General features: G+C 35.9%; 1 protein-coding gene across 1 annotated transcript in view; it reads left to right on the top strand.

Annotated features, from left to right (window-relative positions):
- Positions 1 to 24,178, top strand: part of LOC128863732 (nitric oxide synthase-like) — a 59,844-nt gene that overhangs the window by 15,877 nt on the left and 19,789 nt on the right. Inside the window, exons 6-12 of the mRNA XM_054103042.1 lie at positions 2,887 to 3,026; positions 6,032 to 6,206; positions 6,366 to 6,547; positions 8,722 to 8,922; positions 11,908 to 12,052; positions 16,458 to 16,562; positions 17,035 to 17,093. Coding sequence (XP_053959017.1) covers positions 2,887 to 3,026; positions 6,032 to 6,206; positions 6,366 to 6,547; positions 8,722 to 8,922; positions 11,908 to 12,052; positions 16,458 to 16,562; positions 17,035 to 17,093 — 1,007 coding nt within the window. The remainder of the gene's footprint in view (positions 1 to 2,886; positions 3,027 to 6,031; positions 6,207 to 6,365; positions 6,548 to 8,721; positions 8,923 to 11,907; positions 12,053 to 16,457; positions 16,563 to 17,034; positions 17,094 to 24,178) is intronic.

The following is a 24,178-nucleotide window of genomic DNA, read 5'->3' as shown; positions in this document are numbered from 1 at the left end:
AACTATGATATCGTATTAAATCTCAAGTTACCCGGCAGAATTAGTGAGGAAAGTACTGACAGTATCTTCTTTTAAATGTTTCAAACTACACTTCTGGTGCAAGCAAAACATTTACAAAAACAAAAAAAAAACAACAAAATAAAAAAATGCTCTCGCCTTCTCACAGTCAGAGAGGCTGCATTCGGTATTCACCAGCCAACTCAGATGTTCACGCATGATGGAAAGAATAATGAGATGGTGCCTATCGTGGTACCGTTACTTTGCGCTCAGCGAATTCGACAATGAGTTACGTAGCTTTAGCTCCAGTATGGCCAGATTACCATTTTCGTAACTTGATTTAGCATTTTTTTGTTGTTATTTAGTCTTGGAGTTTTAGTTAATTTTTCTAGTCTGTTCTAATTAAAATGTAATGTTTATAATTTTGTAAAATATACATTTTTTAAAAATTAGTTCAATAATTCACTCAGTTTTATTTAGCTTTACTTAGCATTGCCCACTTAGCATTGCCCACTATTGCAGTTGTTGTTGGTATTCTTCTGCTTTCAGCAGTCAAATCTCTCTCTCGCTACTGCAGTGTTGCCTAGCTTTGGATCTAAAAACGCATTAAAATGCCCATTTAAAGAAAATGAAATACCAAATTTCTATTGAATTACTTAAAGAACTTTGTATGCGTGACAAATTGTCTTTAAAATGTGCGTTTTTTTAAATAAATGTGTCATGCTTACGTACAATTTAATTTATGAGGTTTTTTTGTTAAGTGAGACTCTTTCGTTAAGGGAACGACTTGTTTACTATATTTCAGGTTATGTAACAAAATAAAGTACTCTTTTTCTAAAAATGTCGTTATGGGTTTTTCAGTATATCCTGGTATTTTTTTTGCTTAGTTTTACTGTGAGTACAAGAGGTGTACTTGATGCCCTATGTCCCACTAAGGATTGATGACCGGACGAAACGATTACACCTCTATGGTTTTAATTCGCATTCAGTAAATTCAAACACATTTTAAAATATGTAAGAAGGTTTTCAATGTCAAGAAGAGTTAAGAGAAGAACATTTAATATTCTAACATAACCTTAAAAGGAGCAAAAAAGTAAATTTTCACCTTCAAAATATCAAAGTTTATAAGAATTCAAATTAAAAATTTTCGCATTTTGGGTATAAAAAATTAAGGGCAAATGTTTGGCAACACGGCACAACTTGGCAAACGTGACGTCACACACTCTCTGATAGGCGCAATCTTGTTTCTATCATTCTTGGTGTACAAGGAACCATTTCTGACCAGCTAAGCTATCTGTGCGCGATCTTATGTTGATTCTATCTTTTATTTGTTACAGCCACAGTTAGCAGAATGACTGTCAGTTGAAAGTTTTACTTGTTTGGAACCAGCAGTACTATAACCACTCATAAATTGGCAGATGTAATCAAAATTTCAAGTTGATGAGATAACATTTCAAGGGCGCATATCGACCTAAAAGGTTAAGCTCTGTTCAAACAAAATAATTCACATACTTCTTCACCGCATTTTATATCCGAAAAAATCATTCATATTTTACTTTCTTTTCAAAGATTCGTTATATGCAGCCTGCGAAAAAAGACAGCGCATCAACATTTTGAGTAGTTTTGACTATTTTTCTTTTTGTTTCTTGAATAGTCATTATTTTTTATAGAAGTTTAAAGTATTTTCTAACGAAAACTACATATATAAATTCAAATTTCAGACTTTATACAAAAATTAGGAAACTTCCAACAATTTTTCATCACAATTCCATGGTTTTTAATAAGAATCACAAAGAAACAAAAAAACAAAAAATAAAATTCTGAGTATGCAGTTTTATTGCTTATTCAATTTTAGTATTTATATAATATAATTTACTTTTATTTGCTCAACAACCTTTTACGCTTTGTCAAAAGCTTAGGATGATTCAATATGGAAGGGGAATTGTAGCCCAGCCCCTGCGGCTCACAACGGACTCATTTCGTGGTCTAAGTGGCATCGCTCTCTCTATGTGCGATGCGGCTGCCAAACCTAACCTACCTTTGTTTGAATATAAAGGGTGGTTAAATTACAAAGGCCGATGTTGAATGTGAACCACACCTAAACGTCGACGACACCGTTGGACTTCTTTCTTTAGGGTTATTTGAAAGAAAAGGTGTACGCCGATAAGCCAGCAACAATTCAAGAGCTAAAGAATGAGATAATTCGGCACATTAACGGCATAGAATCTCAATTATGCCTCAGCGTCATCGAAAATTTGGACCATCGGATGCAGGTGTGTCGCCGAGGCCGCGGTGGCCATTTGGCCAATATTTTCTTTTATACGTAATTGAGCCACGCCAATATTATCATAATAAAGAGAAATGGCATTCATTTCCTAAAAAACTTTTATTTTATTCAAAATTAACACCGGCCCTTGAAACTTAACCACTCACCACTCTTTATAAACTTTCATATAATTGGCGTTTAAGCCATTTCTGGGTGTTTGGCGGATCTCCTCCTTTTACTTGTGGTGAGTGTCTTGATGTTTTCCATAAGTTTTCTGACTACGAACGAGGTTTTCCATTGCCTGCCAAGGGACGACCGTTATTAGAAAAAAACTTTTTCTATCAATTGGTGCTTCGTGGCCTGTGTTTCGAACCTGTGCACTTCCGAAGAATAGTTGTGCAATACTCATTCGTCGCCTTTTCAGTATAGTAAAGTGCAAATTTTGAGCTTCTAAAAAAACTCGTTGGTTTTTTATAATTTTTTCTTGTTGATTTTACGTACTTTTTCCATATAATGCGTGCAAGTTTTTTATATATATTTAATTTAGTAGTAGTAATAAGAATTATTAATAAATAAATAGTAAAATTTTACTCATTAAAATCACTATTTTCCTTTCCTTGCAGGTCTGCTTGAAATTGGGTTGGAAGAGCAAAGGCACAGAGTGGGACATTCTTCCATTGGTGGTCTCTGCCAATGGCGAAGATCCTGAACTATTCGAATATCCACCTGATTTGATATTGGAGGTGCCCTTCTCGCATCCAAAGTAAGTAAAGAAGTTTATTAAAAACAAAATATAAAAAAATTACAAGCAAAATTGGAGAAGCTGTAAAATCTACGCACGCGCTTTTCAAGCATTGGCAGCACTAGAAGCTAAAATTCTACACTAGACTTTAATACATTTAGTTTTCCTTGGTGAAGGTTTCACCAAGCGCCTGAAAGCCATTTAATCCTCAAATTTGTGGAATTAAAACACGCATACAAACATATTTATATAATATTCTGCACATTTATTTGAATAAACTTCAACAAGTATTGAGTTGCCAACCATCAAAACCGCAACAAAGTGGCAAATTAACAAAAACCAAAAAAAAAGTAGTTGTACAACTGCATATTTTCAATTTACATGTGTGGATCGTAAAACAGTAAAACACCATTAAATATTGTAGTTTACAACCGAATTTTTGCATACTTTGTTTGCCATATATGGCCGTACACACCCGAAGTGCATCTCACATAGTTACTACTTGGCGTGCGGGCCAGCGGTAAATGTTTGACTATCCCCATTTCACGGCATGCAGATGTCATGCACACATACACATGCACTCCACAGTGGATTTACTTTTGCTAGTTCACAGGCTTACCCAGAGAACTGCGGGCTATACTGTACAGAAATATGTACAGGGTCGTTCATATGAAAGTGTGCTTTTAAAATGAAATAAAATTAACAAAACTCAAACTCCTCTGAAATTTTATAGCTTCATAGAAAAAAATACATTCGCTTTATTTATAAAACATGATTTTATTCATGTGGCTGGCTCTAACTAATTATGATTAGGTTTCTGGCTTTTTCTCAAGCGTTTGAGTACTATGGGCGCTGGAGGGTTTGTAAATTATCCGCATAGCATCGAAGGTGCTTTGAAAATTCGAGAAAAGTTTAGCTGGTTGCACAGAAGTTCGCTTATTTGATAGTCTATGGGAAACTAACGGTCATAGAACGTATGTATATATTCACTGTCAGCTTCTAAAGAGCAAAAATTAAAAATGGAATTTCCAGCAAAAAAATGGGTTAATGATGTAAACACTCCAAAATGAATACCAAACTATCATCTTCCACGCATGGATTGTCTTCTCGCCAAACCAGAGTTAGCTTTCCGATTCATGCTCCATAATTGACAATTTTATGTCATTACCGAAAAATAAATGGTTTTGATGAGAATCTTTTGAATACCTAAAATGCACTCAGAACCTCGTAATTATTTATTAAAAAAACACACTATTTCCAAAAAATCTCCTTAGCTGCAGGTTCTACGTTGCCAGAGAGATCCAACTTTATATTCGGTCAAAGACTGTCAGTTCCGCAGCACTCTGAAAAAATTAGGTGTACTTGGAGGAGAACTCTCAAAACAGAATTTTAAGCTGCGGGGAAATCTTTCAAAGGAATCGAAGCCATCGCGAAGAATCGTGGCCATTGGAAGCGTTTTGTGGAGTCCCTATACCCCTTCAGGGAGTACAGGAATTAAGAGAGAGTCGATTCATTACCATAATAATCTTCGATAAACGAAAATTTTAATTGTCAACTTAATCGGCAAAACTGAAATGCGTCTCATCCAAGTCTCTTTTCACTAAACGTACAGTTAAGGCAGTACAGCAGGCATTTTGAAAATAAGTTTGCTACAACTTGCAATGAAGCTTTTGCCTTGAAGACCCTTAGTAAAATTTTTCGAAGAATAATTTTCTACAAAATTTTGATCCTCTAACAATTTTCCAAACTTTTTTTTTGAGCGTTTTCTTGAAGTAAGGTAAGTAAGTCATTCTTTTATGTGTGTCCATAATGACTCTGGTGTCTACATAGAATCCAGCGAGACGAAACTGCACTTTCCTCTTGGACTGTACGCATCTGTGACCATGCGAGACTTTCGACTCTTTAGCTAGGATAGGCTCTGAGGCCACTTCTCTGGCCGAATCTCGTTCCGTCACTCGCTTCTGCAGCTATCAAAGCCACGGTTAGCAAACGAGTTGCTTCAACCCACAAGTGAGCTTGGCACACAGAGAGATGCTGCAGATGGAGAAAGCTGATGCTGCCTCTCATGTCCAATCGACCGTCGTTGATCCCCCTGTTAATAAGCAAAATGGACTGCAGACGGCTGGTTGGACTGATGAAGGACCACTTTCTGTGGGCGAAGCACATGGAAAGGTTGGACATCTCAGACAGTGCGCTCTGCTCAGCATGTGGAGAGGAGGGTGAGACGGCGGACCGTAATTTGCTGGAATCAGACTTGAAGCAGTCTTTGGCACTGATGTGTTAAGAAGCGACCACCTTGGCTCCTTGGCACCACAAGATCTACTCAGATTTCTTCGGCGGTCGGGGAGATTTCAAGAAAATTTAAAAAGGGAACCCGAGTGTAGTGTAATGGACTTAATGTTGTCTGAGTGCTGTACTTTCCGACAAAAAACAAACAAAAAAACTCGTTTACGTGGGAGTTACTGAGTTGAAATGCCAAGATCACGTAAGCGGTTATCGCGCCAATTAAGAAGAAGAAGAAGAAGAAGAAGAATGAGTTGAAATGTTCTACGAAAATATTTTCCCGTAAAATTTTAGTGTATATGTCTCAACCTTTCATTTCGCTCAGAAATATTTTTTAACCATTTTTTCCACTTTTTCTGAAAAACATGACAAATTTAGTAGGACGTAAAATAAATCGAAAAAGTGCGAACTTTTGCAAATCCATCGAGTGCTTTTTTCTCCATAGGTATACTTTCAAGAAATATTAACGAATCCCGTGCTAGTTTTGGTTTCTGTATAGTGTAATAAGCGGTTATTATCAAAAAACCTCATGATTGGACTACCCTGTATGCACAGATGTACGTACCTATATGTTTATATGCCTGCATATGCAATTTAAACGCGCATTCAAACTGCTTTATTGCATTGCGCCACTGATTTTTACGCAAAAGCTACTTTTAGGTGCCAGCAGATGTTTCTTTTTTAACTCTTCAATTTTCATACAGTTTTTTTATGTAATAATGACTTACATTTTATTTTTGCAGGTATGAGTGGTTCGCCGAACTTGCGCTGCGCTGGTACGCTTTGCCTGCTGTCTCGTCGATGATGTTCGATGTGGGTGGCATTCAATTTACCGCAACCGCATTCAGCGGTTGGTATATGTCCACCGAAATCGGTTGCCGCAATTTGTGTGATACAAATCGACGAAATGTATTGGGGGTAAGTGGGGAGTGGAATAAATTGAGAGGAAACGACGGCTTATGCTCGAATCACGATTTTTATTTGTAACAGCGAAATCTGTGTTAACATTTATTGTTGGCTGTGTACTTGATTTATTCTGTTATTTAAAATCGAGTTTGTATCTATTTTCCTTTCAAGACCGTTGCCACTAAAATGGAATTGGACACGCGCACCACTTCGTCTCTGTGGAAGGATAAAGCATTGGTTGAAGTCAATTTGGCTGTCTTGCACTCTTTCCAAAGCCGAAACATCACTATTTTGGATCACCACACGGCCAGTGAGAATTTCATGAAGCATTTCGAGAATGAGTCGAAAACACGGTGAGTAAAATAGACACTCTAAATATTTAAAATTAAACAGTTTGAAATAAAATTAAATTCAATTCAATGAAATTGCGCTAGCATTCCGAAACTAGACCCGGCATGAATTGTTCTGCCTTGAAGCAAAGCGCTGCCAGCCTCATTTCTAAGTTTTGACTATTTATTTACTTATTTTGTAATTTCAGTTATTTTTATACAAAAAATATAGTTCATATTACATGAAGAACTATACAAAAAAAATTTTCAACTTTGTATAAAATTTAAAAAAAATTGGGAAATATTCATCAAAATTTCAAACATTCCACTCAGAATTTCTAGGAAAATTTCTGATATGCAGTTTTGTAAAACATTTTTAAAAATTCGGGAAATTATTAATTTCATACAAAAAAAAAGTTTACAACTTTGTATAAAATTTCTAAAAATTTGAGAAATTTGCATCAAAATTTCAAACATTTTACTCAGAATTTTTAGGAAATTTTCTAATTTTCTACTTAAAAATTGCACTTTACTATACCAAAATTTAATGCGTGAAAAAATTACTTACCTGAAATAAAAAAAAAAAATTCTGAGTAAAACTTTGAAATTTCGGTTGCAACTTTGCTTTAAATGGTTTTTTTGTAGTATGAACTATGTTTTTATAAAACAATAATTGAAATTAAGAAGTAAATAAATAATTTAGTTATTTGTCAATATATAGTGTGCCCTTTCTTTTGACGTTGACTGTATATACGAGAGAGTAGAGAGTGACAAAGCAACAAACTATAGGGTGGCCATGTAAAATTTGCTTTTTGAATCGGCTATAAAAAAAAAACTGATCAATATTTTTTTAAACATTTTTTTTTATTTTGAAGATTGAACATTGTCATTTATGAATGAAAAATAATATCGTTCAAATGACTGCCACGACTGGCTTTACAGTAGGCCATTCGATCAACCCAATTTTTAAGCCCATTTTCGATTGTTTGGGCTCCAATTTCATGAATGGCAACCTCGATTTCGTGTTTAAAAGCATAAATCGTCTCTGGATGGTTCGCATAGCATTTGCCCTTAACGGCTCCCCACAAAAAATAGTCCAACGGGCTTAAATCACAGCTCCGAGGCGGTCAATTGATATCGGAATTTCGGCTGATTATTCGGTTTTCAAAAACGGGTGTAACTTTGGCAGTGTGACAAGTTGCACCGTCGCTCATTTTCGAAAAAAATGGCCCGATGATGTCCAAGACCCCCATGGTAGCCATATGCTGACCACAGACGTTGTAACCTGTGATTACACCCACCAGTACTCTCAGATACTTCCTGCCGAGTTTCAGGAGAAAGGTCGCTGTTTTCCTGTTTGGTTCTTTCACAAAGCACGTGAACACTCTGCACGAGTTCAACTCAGACCAACGACCTCTGTGGGTAGACCTCATGAAGTCGTCAATCCATAGTTTAATCGATGCGGAATTGACACCGAGGAAGGGTTCAGGGCCTAGTGGCATACTTGCAGAGCCTTCATTTGCCAATTTATCAGCTAACCTGTAATACCACAATGTCCAGGCACCCATATAAGATTTACTTTGTTGTGTTTTGCAACACTGTTTAGTTTTGTCTTACATTCACCGACTAACTTCGAAGAGCAGCGTGGGTTAGCAAGGGCTTTCAGTGCAGCTTGACTGTCACTACAAATTCCAATACTGTTGCCCCGCCACTTTTTCTCAATTAGTCAGTACGCCACATTCAAGATGGCATAGACATTTTTGCCTGTAGGAAATAAAAAAAAATGTCTCTTATCTTTTTGTTTTCAACATTTAATAGTTAATAATAGGAAGTAATTGAATCATTGGATTAATTCAGATTGCGAGCAAACATTTCAAAGTTTTATAGCAGAGAAAAACTCCTCCACGCGATTGAGTCATTTTTTATTAGTTGCAGTTTGAAAATTAATTTTATGATTTTTCAACAAATTTTGACTTATACTTAAATACATCCCTTTTTTAAGTTTGTGCAATTTATGTTCAAAAACGCTGCATCCTTACTAATTTTTTTTCAGTATTATTTTATTAAAGTATGCTTATTATAGGCACCCATATGCATTTTTAATTTTTTTTTAAGAAGCCCTCAATAACTTTTAAAACTTTCCACTCAATCCTGCTAAATTAAATTATCTCTGTCATCATAAAATATCCACATTTTAGCAATGGCTGCCCGGCTGATTGGATTTGGATTGTACCCCCACTCTCCGGTTCGGTGACGCCCGTCTATCATCAAGAATTCGCCCTCTACTATCTGAGGCCTTCGTTCGATTACCAACATCCCGCCTGGAAGGTGCACGTATGGGAGAAGGAACGTGGTGAAATCAAGCCGAGACGTAAATTCAACTTTAAGCAGATTGCAAGGTGAGAATAAAACCTATAAAAACAAAACGAATTGAAAATGAAGTGAAAGAAAGCAAAACATAAACTAATGATAAGAGAAAAGAAGTTCGTAAAAGAACAAAAAGTCAAAAGCGACATGAAAATGAAGGCTTATCAGCCGGCACTGCATTGGGTTCAATGCAAAATATGCAGACTGTGACAACTGTATTGTTTTAAAATTTGTGTGTAGTGTATGTGGTTGTATGCACACATTTGCACACACTGTGCAGGCATGCAATATGTCACTTTACTGGCCGTTTGCCACACTTACAAGCAGATAATCCTTTAAGTAGATTACTTAGCAGTCTCAGTGAAGTCAGGAAAGTATTAAGTAGAGATACATATATATATATATGTATGTATGCATGTGCACCTACAAATGTGTTTGTTCAGTTCTCGGTTATGCAGTTTTAAAATCATCAGAAATGTAATATTTTCAATGCTTACCGGCTGAACGAACACAAATGTGACACTAATCCCTTAAACTGAATGGAATACAAATAAGAAGAAAAAAGTAGATATGCACTTCTTTTGCGTAAGCGTAGTTTTAAATCAACAAATGGTAGCGGGTGTTCTTTGGCAGCTAAAGAATAGGATTTTTTTTAAACGACATCTGAAAAGGTCAATTAAGTGGCCAATATTTCAACTATAAAATTTATTTAGCCGCGAGAGTTTTGTGAGAACTGCTCTGACTATATACATACACATACACTGCGTTATACAGCTACAGACCCCTGCCATTCGCCAATCATTAGCGAGTGCCGAATAGATGAAGCAACTAGTATAAATAAACATATATTTGTTGCACTGGAAAAGAGCTGCAGAGTGCAAAAATTACATCTGTCTGGAATCACTTAATGAGTATTAGGTGTTCGAACGGGCAAACCTTTGTTGCTTCAACTCCTTATTTGTGATGCTCGTGCTCTATTAACGCCCCTTGTGTTCTCGTTCTTCTCAAATTTGTTGTTGACTGTATAATAAAAACTAATAATTGCAAGAAGTGAGAGCACGACGGGCGGTACCAATAGAGAATTCGCCCTGTATGAATTACACCGCAATAAAGTTCTCTTAAAAGAGAGCTAGCAGGACTGAAAATAGTGAGTTATATCAGTTTTATGAGGTATAAGCATTCTCGCTAGCGGAGAATCTTGATCGATAACTTTGTTCTTGCTTTCACATGCAAATTTTTTGTGAAGTGCGCGAAGCCCAGCGATAGCAAGCAGATTAATTGACAAGTTTTAACAATTTATTCGTTTTTATATACTTATAGTTTTAATATTTAATAATAAATATTAAATAAGTTTTTTTTTGCGAAAATATAGTTTATTCCCCACTAAATCCATATATGTAAACGCAATTTTTAAACTTTGTGCAAATCTGAAAAAATTCAACAAAATTTCATCGAAATTTCTATTCTTTTAATCAGAAATTAAAAAAAAATGTCGAGTGCGCAGCTTTATAGCTCTTTAAATTTTTGGTATAATAAAAAATATCGAAAATTGTTTATTTAAAAAGTTTGAAGTGGGTCAAAAGTCGCATTTATTCTTGAGAATTTGTTTGCTGGCGCTTTTATGACTTTTCTCCATATAACGAAGGCTTGAAGTTTTCTTATGTGGAAGATAATACGCAACACCGTCAGAAAAAAATATTGTCAAAAATCAACTCGCGCAATATGCAAGCGCTGAAATTACATGGGCTATAAAATTGCGTTCTCATAATTTTTTTGAAAGTTTCGATTAAGAAGTATGACATTTTGATGCAAATTTTGTGATTTTTTCTTAATTTTGTATTAAGTTCGATACTTTGATTTATATATTGTAGATTTCATTAAAGAATGAACTATATTTTTTATAGAAGACTAGTTAAAATCTAAGTTGAAAAATTATATACAAATTACATATATATGCAATTTATAATAAGCACTGCGGATTTTATGTTTTCTTTGAAGGATGTACATAAAAAAAAAGTAATTTATTTAGACTGAGATTATTTCGAAACTTCGGTACGATAAAAAAGTACCCCTTACAATGAAAGCTTCACTTTAATACACTTGTGATCGGTTTCATCAACCAGTTTTAAATTTATTTAGATTTAAATTGAAAAAAATTGAAATTGAAAAAAAGCAAAGTTTTGTACTTAAGTTATACAACTTTAAATTTTAATAGCATCTCAGTAAAAAAATAAGTAAATCTAATTTTAAATAATAGAAAGCAAATATTTAAAAATTAAATACTTAAGTGTAAATGAGATAAATCTGATATTTTGTAATTTTTGTTTTTTGGTCTCACAACTAAATTGAAAATTTATTAGATTTTTTTTACATTTTACTAATATTAAATTATAAATATAAATATAAATTATTAAAATAATTTTATAGAATTCAACTGCACATACGCTCTGTTCTTTATAGCTAAACTACTGACAAATATTATAAAAACTGTACTTGGCTCCAACCATTGTTGGTGTAGCTTGCGCCTTCCTAAAGCTCTTCTTGCTTTATTCGTTTCGTCGACTGTCTCTAACGTAAAATATAATATCATAGTTGGCAAATCTCTCTCTTCACCTTTCTTTCAAATGGCTGCGTTGTATGTTGTTGTATGCTATCATCGGCAACTGTTCTTTGTATTACATGCAAATCACGACGCAAATGGTGAGAGACTTTTTGAGTAGAAAAATGTCATGTTTAGAAAAAAAAAAAATTTTTAGGTTTATTAACTAGATGGAATAGCTTGCAATGTAAATAAGCTTTTTAATGTTTCAATAAAAAAAATTTGAAGTTTTGGTATAATATTTAAAATTTCGTATTCGCAAAGTTGCAAGCGAGCCAACAACTTTTGGATATGCCGATGGGGCATGGCTGTAGTAGTCCCACAACCAGCTAAAATATAGTATTTCTTAAAAAAAAAATGTAAATTTCACAAATTTTTTATATTTATTTAATATATATTCCCCTCTTTCTCTTTTCAGAGCCGTTATGTTCACTTCGTTTTTGTATTTGCGCGCTCTGTCGAAACGCATTAAGGCTACAGTTCTCTATGCCACTGAGACGGGTAAATCGGAGCAGTATGCAAAGCAACTGGCAGAGTTGATGGGACACGCCTTCAATACGCATGTAAGTTAACAATTTATAGTAAAATTAGATTGATAAATAAAATAGTATATGAATTTATGGAGCTATTTCTACCAATACTCAGTGGCGTGTGAAGAGAACAAGCAAACTGAGAACAGATTTGAAAGAGAGTTAAAAGGTTTAACATTTCTTAAAGTGTCAGGCCAAGCTAAATGAATTCACAACATATTGTCGAAATAGTTTAAGTGGTTGGAAATAGGACTGTTACTCGTATCTAGCTCTCGGGTAATTATTTGTGCGCATTATGTAGCTTTGCACAAATACAGTGGGTGTACAAATATTATTTCAAGCAAAATTATGATAGCAAACAATTTTGTAGCACACTGTAATCCCCAATACTTACTTTTATTAAGTACATTCGAACCTTAAAGCACTATACACATTTGACATGCACCTCTAAGACCCATCCCTTATCAAAACATGCCACTTCCGAAACGTAAATTTAACCGTGAACATATCATCATTTACCCTTACCGACGCTGCGAAAATTACTACACCACCAAAAAAAACAGAATGAATAAACAGACTATGAATAAGTTCGTGCGGTTTTTTTTCGAAATTTGAAACTTTATTGACGTAAAATGGTTACAAATTTAATATTCAAAATATTGTCCATCGCTTACTACTACTTTTTCCCATCTTTCTGGCAATTCACGGATTCCCTTTGTGAAAAATTCGGTCGGTTTTGCCGCAATCCACGAATCGATCCATTTTTTGACTTCATCGTAATTACGGAAGTGCTGGTCAGCCAGGCCATGTTGCATCGATCGGAAGAGATAGTAATCGGATGGCGCAAGGTCTGGACTATACGGCGGGTGGGGTAGGACATCCCATTTGAGCGTTTCTAAGTATGTTTTGACCACTTGTGCAACATGTGGCCGAGCATTGTCATGTTGCAAAATAACTTTGTCGTGTCTATCGGCGTATTGCGGCCGTTTTTCTCGCAGTGCTCGGCTCAAACGCATCAATTGGCGTCGGTAGACATCCCCCGTAATCGTTTCATTCGGTTTCAGTAGCTCATAATACACAACACCCAGCTGGTCCCACCAGATACACAGCATAACCTTCAGGCCATGAATATTCTGCGCCGACGTCGATGTTGAAGCATGGCCAGGGTATCCATACGTTGCCCGACGTTTTGGATTGTCGTAATGGACCCACTTTTCATCGCCAGTCACAATTCGATGCAAAAAACCCTTTCTTTTGTGCCGTTGAAGCAGTTGTTCGCATGCCATAAAACGGCGTTCAACGTCTCTTGGCTTCAATTCATACGGCACCCAATGGCCTACCTTTCGGATCATTCCCATGGCTTTTAAACGTTTGGAAATGGTTGATTGATCAACTCCCAAAGTTTTTGCAACCTCTTCTTGCGTTTGAGCCGGATCTTGATCGAGCAATTCCTCCAATTCGGTATCCATGAACTTTGGCGGCGCACCCTCGCGTTCTTCGTCTTCCAAGCCAAAATCACCACTTTTAAAGCGTGCAAACCACTTCTGGCACGTTCGCTCAGATAGAGCATGCTCACCATAAACTTCCACCAAGATACGATGACTTTCGGCTGCTTTTTTCTTCATATTAAAATAATGAAGAAGAATTCCCCGCAAAAACACATTATTTGGCACGAAATTCGACATTTTCAAGTGTGGTAAAAATATTGTTGTTTACGCTTCAAATAAAAAACTTATACTGACGTTTGTGCCTTACGACAGTAGCTCTCCAATGAATGTTTGGAAATGTGGATCGATGGAATAATAATCAAGTTACGCCATTTGTTGTAAAACCGCACGAACTTATTCATAGTCCTATTATTTATGTAAATACTTACATACATACGCACTTATGTGGAACCAATAAGGCAGCACTCATCAGCATTGCGCCCTGACAACCGACTAATCACTCACTAGCTCTAGCAGCCTCACTTACACACTAACATTTCTCTCCTCTCTATTCCATCTGTTCTATCTGTCCTGCGGTGTCAATAATATCAAGAGCTTCATTGCCAATAAACACGTAAATTGGCACTTCAGGTGTGCGAAAGTGGGAGACGTCTGCTGCTACTTTCCTTTCTTTTTGTTTGCGTGTGGCGAAGGGAGCAGGGGTGTGTGCATGTTTGCCTGTTTCTGTTAGGATAACCAGCTTAAAAGGTACGTGTAAATACCCAATTTAATAGACATTTGACTCAGACCCAATTGATCGACAATTTAAGACAAACTGCAAAGCCTATGGACTTTTGTACATACATACTTACATACCTCACTAAAAACCATGTCGGTGTGTCGTGTTGCTCCAGCAGTAAAGCCCACAATGTTCAAGGGCTGATTGTGCCTTTTGGTTTCAATATAATTGATGAGCGTATTTGTTGACACATGAATGGGATCACACATCCGGCGGTGCTAAGCAAACTGTATTTACTTGCCACATTCTCATACAAGCGAGGCGATGTGCAACCTTGCAGGAAAATTTACTAGCAATGAACTGTTGCGCTTCTACTCAATTTAGAGACTTCTTTTTTTCGATATAAGAAATTGAAAGTCAATACAAGAAACCGACTTCGAAAGTCATCAAATTTTGCACGCCAATGCCTCAGAGAGAGAGAGAGAGAGAGAGGGAGAGAGAGAGAGCCAACTGTTTCCATCGCATTCGCTTTTCGATATTTCGTTATTTTGTAGTATTGAATGCGGAAGCTGAGAATTAAGGCATTCTATTTACATCTGTTTTTGGTTAGTTGAGGACCAGTGTAAAATGCGTCAGAATGAAATTACAAATCCATGTAATGAATGAGTAGCAAAAATGTAACTTACCGGGCACTGGTGCCATTGCCGTAATGGCCTAATTGTGTATCTGCCAGCCAAAAATTTAAGTTTAATCTTAGATTTTTACTAAGGATTTTACTTCAAAATAAAATATCACGAAAAGTCTATTAGACCCAATAAAATAAAATAAACACAAATAAATAAGTGAAATAGAAAATTTTTGGGTATGCAGTTTTATGTCTATTTAATTTTAATATAGTAAAGTGCAGGTTTAAAGTGGCTCAGTTGACGAATTCGCAAGATTTTTCTTTATTTTAAACCACTTTGCAAAATAGGCAATAAAAAAATGGTCAAAAATCAAACCGAACAGGAAAACTTTGTACCCAAATTTTTGTTTTACAAATTCTGATTAAAATTTTTTTAATTTTGATGTTCAATTGTTGAACTCTTATAAATCGTGTACAAAGTTTAAAATTTAGATTAATAGGAAGCCATATTTTGATTAAAAAAAATGAGTGAAATTAAAGTAAAAAAAGTAAATATGTTGAGAAAACTGTCAATGGTGCTACATCATTTTTCAATGAAGTATATAACGCAAGGGCTGAAAAGTCCCGGGTCTAACAACACTTTTTTCTGTTTTTGTTAAAAACTAGATTTATCCGTCAACATAATTTCCATCAAGAACAACGCAATCACTCCAGGGTCACTCTAACATTTCAATGCCACTTCTGTAAAACGATTTATCTTTTGGCCACAAAATAGGCCCCAGTTTCAGCGGAAACCTCTTCATTCGAGCGAAATTTCTTACATACGAGTACTTTTTTAGGTTGAGCGCGAATGCGATAAAACTTTTGCCATCTAAGTGTTAGCCCCAGGACTTTTAAGCTCATGCGTTAAGTAGATCTTAGTAAGCGTTTTGTTTCACTAGCTAAAACTTTTCCTGCAGGGCAGTAGGTATTTGCCACTTTTTCATCCATATTACAGCAAGTGAGACATATACATACATACTTATAGACGCAAGTGTAGCGCGTGTGCGTTTGTATAGAGAGCCATTTGAACTACTTAAATATGCTGTCTTGCAAATGTGATTAGCCAGGTGTAGTTGGCCTGTACACACACACTCACATACATACTTATTGGCATGCCAACGTATCAACGACAGATGATGTAGTCGCATTAGAGTAACTAAAGCGCAAAAATTAACTACCTTGGCTGTATATAAATCTTAAATTCCGCAGTTGATATCCATGCAAATATTTTTGTACGTATTTAGTTGAAAATTTTTAAAGGCTATGTTCACATTAAATAAAAAAATATTCATCTCGTTTGTTGTTTTTAATTGAAAACACACTTTTTATTCATTTTTATTATTTTTTGCAAGAGAGATTAAATAGGGAGACTAAAAAATATGGATCTGTAAACATTTTATACCAAATTTACGAAAAAAAAAATTAAAAAAAAAAATTTAAAAAAAAATAAATTAAAAAATATACTCAAATAAGTGATAGTGTTCATCGAAATTCATTCATTCATCTCTCCTTAAAAACCCTTACAAATCAACTGAAAATATATTTGAAACTTAATTTTTTTCAAGTATTTTATAAACTTTTTTTCCCTCCATTCTTCTCTTTTAGACCTACTGCATGTCCGACTATGATATCTCCAATATCGAACATGAATCAATTTTGTTTGTGGTGGCTTCCACATTCGGTAACGGCGATCCACCAGAAAATGGCGAGGTAAGCAAAGCGAAAAATTAGTAGGAGCGAAAAATTAGTAAAAGCAAAAAATTTATTAAAAACAGAAAAACTATTAAACCATTAAAACAATGAGTGCAAATGTATTGCAAATCATTTAAAGTACGCGTTGGCCGCACTTTACTGCTTACTAACTCTAAGCAGCAAAAAACATCACTTCGTGTGTACCCCCAGTGCGTATACGTAACACCCATTTGCTTGCATTTACGCTCCGACACTAATGAGCTGCTAATGTTTGCCAGTTGCATACGACTAATGACAACTTGTTTTTGTTTTTCAATCTTTTCGTTTTTTTTCTCTGGTTTTCTCATCTCTTATTTGTTGCGTCACTCCTGCTGATGCTGCTGATTATTTGCCACATTGCCGTTGGCCTTTCGTCTGCAACTCTACTTCAATTGCTTCATCATGGCCACTTTGCGTGTGTGCGTGCATTCGTTTGGTCGCGTGATTATAGCTCTTCTCTCAAGATTTGTATGACCTACATGAAAATGCGGAAATTACCAAGGATAGCAGGTAAGAATTGTTTTTATTTTCTATAGTTAAAAGTTTGGTTAGTGTTTGTTGGCTAGTAACTTTTGATTAAGTTGAATACTGAAGAGTAGTTGAAATGGTTGAATTACTCAGTGTTTTTAGTATAAAAAAATAAATAATTGGCGCGTACACTTCTGTTAGGTGTTTGGCCGAGCTCCTCCTCCTATTTGTGGTGTGCGTCTTGATGTTGTTCCACAAATGGAGGGACCTACAGTTTCAAGCCGACTCCGAACGGCAGATATTTTTATGAGGAGCTTTTTCATGGCAGAAATACACTCGGAGGTTTGCCATTGCCTGCCGAGGGGCGACCGCTATTAGAAAAATGTTTTTATTAATTTTGCTTTCACCGAGATTCGAACCAACGACCTCTCTGTGAATTCCGAATGGTAATCACGCACCAACCCATTCGGCTACGGCGGCCGCCAATACCATAATTATATATTATTTGTATATTGCAAAGTTTATGATATACGTATTATGATGTGCAAAATAACGTCATGATAAAAGTATTTCATACAGACCTGCATAATTTCTAGGTTTATCTCTATTTATTCCAAAATTATGTTTTAGGAACTCAGCAGTTATTTCTAATAATTAAAGTTCTCTCATTTTTTGATAACTCTAAGAATAGTTGCGTGTTAAGAGGATTTAAAGCAGGTTTTTTCAATTATTTTTTTATTTTTACATTCTGTTGAACAAATATCGAGAATCGTTCAGTTAAAAAGCACGCGTTACACATACCTTCTGCTCAAATATGAACGAGACTTTATCAATAAAACGGTCCGCGGATGACATATGGCAAAAATAAATTTTTTGTTTTTTTGTAGGACTGTTATAAGCTTACATGGCAAATTTCAGCGTGATATGTCACATAGTTTGTTTTCTGTGCTACTGTAAACAAGTCAAGCTCGAGTGTGTTTTTCGAATTTAACGATGGAAATTCAAGTTGAAAAAAGAATTTGTTTGAAATTTTGTTATTCCAACAAAATTTCGGCTTCAGACGCCTTAAAAATGTTGCAGATAACCTATGGGGACTCTGCTTTATCGCGTGCACGTATTTTCCAGTGGTACAAATCGTTCAAAGAGGGCCGTACATCGGTGGAAAACTTGCCTCATGAACGTCGTCCAGCAACATCAGTAAACGACGAAAACATCGGAAAAGTAAAGGAAATTGTGCTTGAAAATCGCACAAATCGCAAAATCGGTTAACGCTGAATATTATTTAGACGTTTTAAAGCGTTTGCGCGAGAACATTTGTCTTAAAAGGAAGGAATTGTGGGACAACAAGTCATGGTTCTTGCATCACGATAATGCACCAGCTCACACATCACGTATTGTTCGCGATTATTTGAACAAAAATAATGTAAATATCGTTCCGCAAGCACCGTATATGCCTCCATGTGACCTTTTCCTGTTTCCCAAGCTTAATATATATATATGTATATATATAGTACATATGTCCACATTTTTTTTGCTGGAATGTTCGTACAACTGTCCTCTATAGTGCCGCGGAGTTTGAGCGTGATCTGTCAATGAGCTTGTTTTTGGCATTTAAACTGCTATTTTCACTATGGATAAAAATATCGAAGAAAGAATTTGTCTTAAATTTTGTGTTCTGAACGGGATTTCGTGTGCCGAGTCATTGAAAATGTTGCAAAAAGTCTATGACGAGCGTGCTTTATCAAAATCACGGGCCTACGAGTGGTATAAGGTTTGGCGGAGCGCCGAAAAATCGTGGAAGATTTGCCCCGATCTGGTCGCGCATTAACGTCTTCAACGGATGAAAACGTCGACAAAGTCAAGGAAATGGTGCTGGAAAGCCATCACTTAAGTTTGAGGGAGGTAGCTCGTGGCCTTAGTGTGTCTCCCGAATCAATTCGCAACATTTTAAACCATTAATTGAGCATGAGACGCGCGACTGCTCGACTCGTTGCAAGAGAGTTGAATTTCTTTGAAAAAATTCGTCGGGAGAAGGTGACTGAAGACATGCTTGAGCAAGTGGATTCGGACCTAACGTTTATCCAGCGCATCATAACAGGTGATGAGACGTGGGTATATGAGTTTGACATGCAAACCAGTCAACAGTCAACAGGCGGCTGAATGGCGCTATCCACATGAGCCGAAACCCAAAAAACCCACGTTAAAGTCGATCAAAAGAGAAAGTAATGCTACTCGGTTTCTTCGATTATCATGGATGTTGTGCACTCGAAATTCGTTCCAAATGGTTCTACGGTGAATAAAGAATATTATTTGGAAGTTATGCGACGATTGGCAAGGAATGTGCGTAGGAAACGGCCCAATTTGTGAAAAAAAAACTCAAGGATCTTGCACCATGATAACGCACATTCTCACAAGGCGCATATTGTGAACACTGTTTTGACCGAAAACTGGACAAATATCATCAAACAACCCCCGTATTCACCGGATTTAGCCCACTTTGACTTTTTCCTTATCCCAAAACTTAAATTGCCCCTCCGCGGATGCTGCTTTGAGTCGAAAGAGGCCATTAAGGAGACTTCGCTGAAGGAGCTGAAGAGGATCTCTTCAAACGCGTTTAAAAGGTGCTTTGATGACTGGATCGTTGGCATATGGGTATTGCTTCGAATGGAGCCTATTTTGAAGGCGTCAAAATAAATTTTGATGATTAAATAATAATTTTGCGTTTTATTGCATGTATTTGAAGGAGGGAACGCTTTTTTTATATTGCAACCTTGTTATTTAGAGCAACAAATTTTTTTTGATATTGATACTTTGCCTGCTTTAGTGCTATGCCCTTGTTCTTAGTTTGTTATTAAATATTAGTTTTTGTACTCTCCAAAATATGCTCCAGTTTCTCATATCACACCTTCATCTGGCAAACAAATTTTAACACTGAGCAAGGGTGAGAAAGCATTTCGTAGCTTAAGCTGTTTAGCGCGGAAATATTTTTTTCAGGATTTCAGCAAATAATACTAGGCAACAAAAACAAAAAAAAAACCAATACATTTTTCTTGCATAATTCGATCTCCATAGTACGAAAACCACTACATAAATTTTTTGGATGGCAGCAAGGAAAATAAATGGTGAAAAATTATTCAAATTTGGTATTATTGATTAACCCAAAAACCGAAAAACGATCAAAGTAAAATTCGGGGAAAAAGAGGCAGTGCCACGCCTGCTTATTCATAAATGCACCTATCTCGATAAGGACTTCATAAAATTCTCCTTAACTTAGTCCACAAATTGCTAGCCACCTCGCATAAGTTCGATGCCCACTTTTTACATGTTAAAGCTAAATATCCGTCCGACCATTTAATGCTGCAAACCCATAACTCTCCTTATCTATGAGTTTGTTTGATTTCAAAAAGATCCCTTAACTCCTGTTAAGAGCATACGCCTTCAACCACTCCTCTTCCCCAACAGACACAATTTTGTGCTAGGGACTTAGCTTGTTCCACGATAACCCAAGAGATTTCATTCAGTTTTTGTTGAGCGACGCCAACTGGTACTTGGTCTGCACATTCCCCTACCAGTTTGTTGAAATGGATTTCAGCGCAACGCGTGGTTAGCGACGTTGTCGTCATTTCTCCTTAGCGTGTGGCCAATCCATAGCCATTTCCTTTTTATTTTGATGTCTGATGCAACGTCGACCAGGTTAGCTGGCCAAAAAATTCGCTAAATTCGACGAGGGCAGCGATTTACGAACGTTTGCAGGCGCTTCGTGATCTTCGCAATTACTTTCCAGGTGATGCAGCCATATAATAGAACGGACTTGACGTTCGAGTTGAAGATGCGCAGCTCGGTGTGAAGGCTGGTACTGTTATTTTACACAAATGGAGCGAGGTTGCCGAAAGATGATTTAGCTTTGGTAATTCTATATACAACAGCCACCTCAGAACCGTCATACCATCCGCGGTGTCCATAACTTTAAACTGTTTAATATTATATTACGGTAATTGTCTCTGCTTCGTGTTACTTCAATCAACTGCCGAATAGTCCTTAACCTTCTCCACATTTCCTTTCTTCTAATTCCTCGCTTTCCTTCGATTTTAGCTTGCACTTTGCAGTTGCAATAACTCATATTTAGGCCCACGCATAATATGACCGCAATATGCGGTTTGGTGGCGCTTTAACGTTAGTACCAGCTCTCGATTCTTTGGAAATTTAGTTAAGCCATCTTTGCTATTGACTTTGTCTGTCAATTATAGTTTAGTCATTCGCACATAGCACCAAATCACGGACGCCTCTAATTTGCTCATAATCGTTACCTTTTGGGTCTCCGTACAATAAAACAGACCAAACATAACATTTAAGGTACCGAAGATGTACTCAATATTCAAGTTTCTATTGGGAAGAACTTTTCTATAATTAAAAAAGGATTCCCTCGCTACTTCGATCCAACAACAAATCATCGCTGGGCCAAATTCCTATGTTAGGTGCTTAAAACGCGATACTCTTTGCAGTGGATTGCCTAATACTAATCATTTTCAATTTCTGCCTTTAGAGTTATGCTCTAGACTTTTTTAACACACTTTTATTAGGTCGGGTTGTATGTATGTATGTATGTATGTATGTATGTATGTATGTATGTATGTATGTATGTATGTATGCATGTAACGGAATCTTTGAGCTTAAGGGGGTAGTATGGTTAATTCGGTGTAAAACAAGCATATTTTTCGAAATTTTTTTTGTCGACACAGTTGATTTATTCAAAATTTTAAAATTACTTCATTATAAAGTCATATTTAAAGAATATTGTGTGAAATTTTCATTGATTTTTATGAAGAAATGAGTGTCCCTCAGAACTCATTACTGGATAAACTAAAATCAAAAAACCAAATTGATTTCATCAGCTAATAAAGTTTCGCAGGTAACAACGTCGAATTTTTTTTTTTTTTTTTTTTTTTTTTAATTTTTTAAAGCGCTTTGAAGTCAAAACACCGATTTTTCATAAAAAAAACTTGAAAACTTTGTTGTTTTAAAATATGACAAAATTAAAAAAAAAAAAAACTCGACGTCATTACCTCGTGAATAAAGTAAAGAAACAAAAAAACCAAATTTGAAAAGAATCGGTGCAGTAGATATGAATCTACAGTGGACACCGACCGTAAAAAAGGCAAGTGTGAGAAAAACGCGTTTAAAGATTTGTGAAGATTTTTACAGCGTGAAATCCGGTTGGAGAGGTAGATACTTAATCATTTGTGTCTTTGTCAATTTTACTCTAATGCACTTCAAACTTTCACACAATAATCTTAAGATGTTATAGAATAATTTAAAAAAAAAAAATACCATACTACCCCCTTAATTTTCACTGGCTTCTAAAAATCTGATCGACTTGAAATTTTGCACACCTATCAAGGACCGATGACAATGCAATAATTTGATAAAAGTTTTCCATTATCCTTATTAGGATTGCCAGGATTAATATTTTCTTTTTTTACCTGTGGGCAAAAAGTAAGGTGAATTTGGTTGTAAAATGAAAAATCTTTTTTTATTCTTGCAAATCAGTTTCTCATGCTCCCTCCACGAAATAAGTTCTTCATCCCGATTACTTCTTTATCACGGCCGATAACTGCATAGCTGTAGACTCACAGTCGATAAGAAAGAAATTAAATATAACACGAATATATCGAATCATTTATTCACTGACTGCAATGATAACAATAATTTTCATTCATAATAAACAAAAAATAGTTTAAAGAAACTAAAAAACACGCTTTTATTGCTAATCGAACTAAAAAGTAGAAAATAAATTTTAATGATAAAGAGACCTATAATGAAGTAATAGCAAATAGCATTTTGCTTCACTTTCATAACCCTCTGTACATAGGTAGTTGCCAATAGAATGATTGTAATATTTACTATATCAAGCATCCCACGCTTTTAACTCTAATTTGAATTGCTCTATTTGTATCTTAATTTTTGTTATAATTCTGTTCTGAGGTAGTTGACTATGACTGATCGTTCGATTTGCTATTACTTCATTATAGGTCCCTTTGTCATTAAAATTTATTTTCTACTTTTTAGTTCGATTAGCAATAAAAGCGTGTTTTTTAGTTTTTTTAAACTATTTTTTATTCTTAATATATTAGGCAGTAGCTGAATGTGCTACAGTGATATCAAACAACAACGTTCCATGCAAATTAACCCACCCTAATGTGTATGCATATAAAGGAAGCTCTTGCAACCATGTGAAAAGCAGCAAAACAGCAGAAGCACTGAAGGGGTTCACATGCAATTTCGTAGTGATTCGCATCTTCTTTCACAGTTACTGCCTTCACAGTTACTTCATTACCTTTAGTGCCACAATCCAGCTTTTCGAAGCTTTGTAAAATCCTTTTGTGCAATACTTTACTGGCACATGAAGAAAATTCCTTGGTATGGTTTTCGTTGTTCTTTTAACTTCAACGCTATTACCAAAGCGCTCAGCTCACACAAAATTATATATACACATAATTACATACATAAATACATACATACATACATGCGGTATTCAATTCCGCTTCTGGCCACAGCAAACAAATGCTCACTTGTACTGTCCGCCAGCTGACCCATGCGCAAACCGAAAAAATTTTATGCCACATTGCATTTCCGGCACAACCACCTACTCAACTGCGCGTGTATATGTGAGCATGTGAACAACTGTGCAATTGTCCGATGGGAAATTACTTCAAGGCCGGCTGTGAGGTCATGATTTGCTTGATATTGCGCCATGGAACAGTGAATATGTTTTGTGTTGCAGACTTTTTTGCTTCAGTTCTCATTTTCGTTTTCGTTATAATTTTAATTTTTTTTTGTTTCTCTTTGTTTTGGTTTTGTTTTTTTGTACTCACATTCTTGGTGCTTGAACTTCCATTGTTTTTTGGTGGCGCTTGCGTGATTTTTGCCCTGCATCACATCGCAAATAAATAAATAAAAGCAAATTTATCGCAGGCGTGTTGCCCACCATCACTACATATGTTGTGTGTGCTAGGCAACATCACCGCCGACAATAAGAACAACAACAAAAACTGTTAATGTTGGTTACTGAGCTGCCCACAGCATGATAATGCCGCTGATTATTGCTGTCAGCAACTGCTGGAGGCGCG

Source organism: Anastrepha ludens, chromosome 5 (genome assembly GCF_028408465.1).
Source record: "Anastrepha ludens isolate Willacy chromosome 5, idAnaLude1.1, whole genome shotgun sequence".
Taxonomy (NCBI): Eukaryota; Metazoa; Arthropoda; class Insecta; order Diptera; family Tephritidae; genus Anastrepha; species Anastrepha ludens.
Note: the sequence above shows the minus strand (reverse complement) of the source record. Positions and strands in the feature narration are given on the sequence as shown.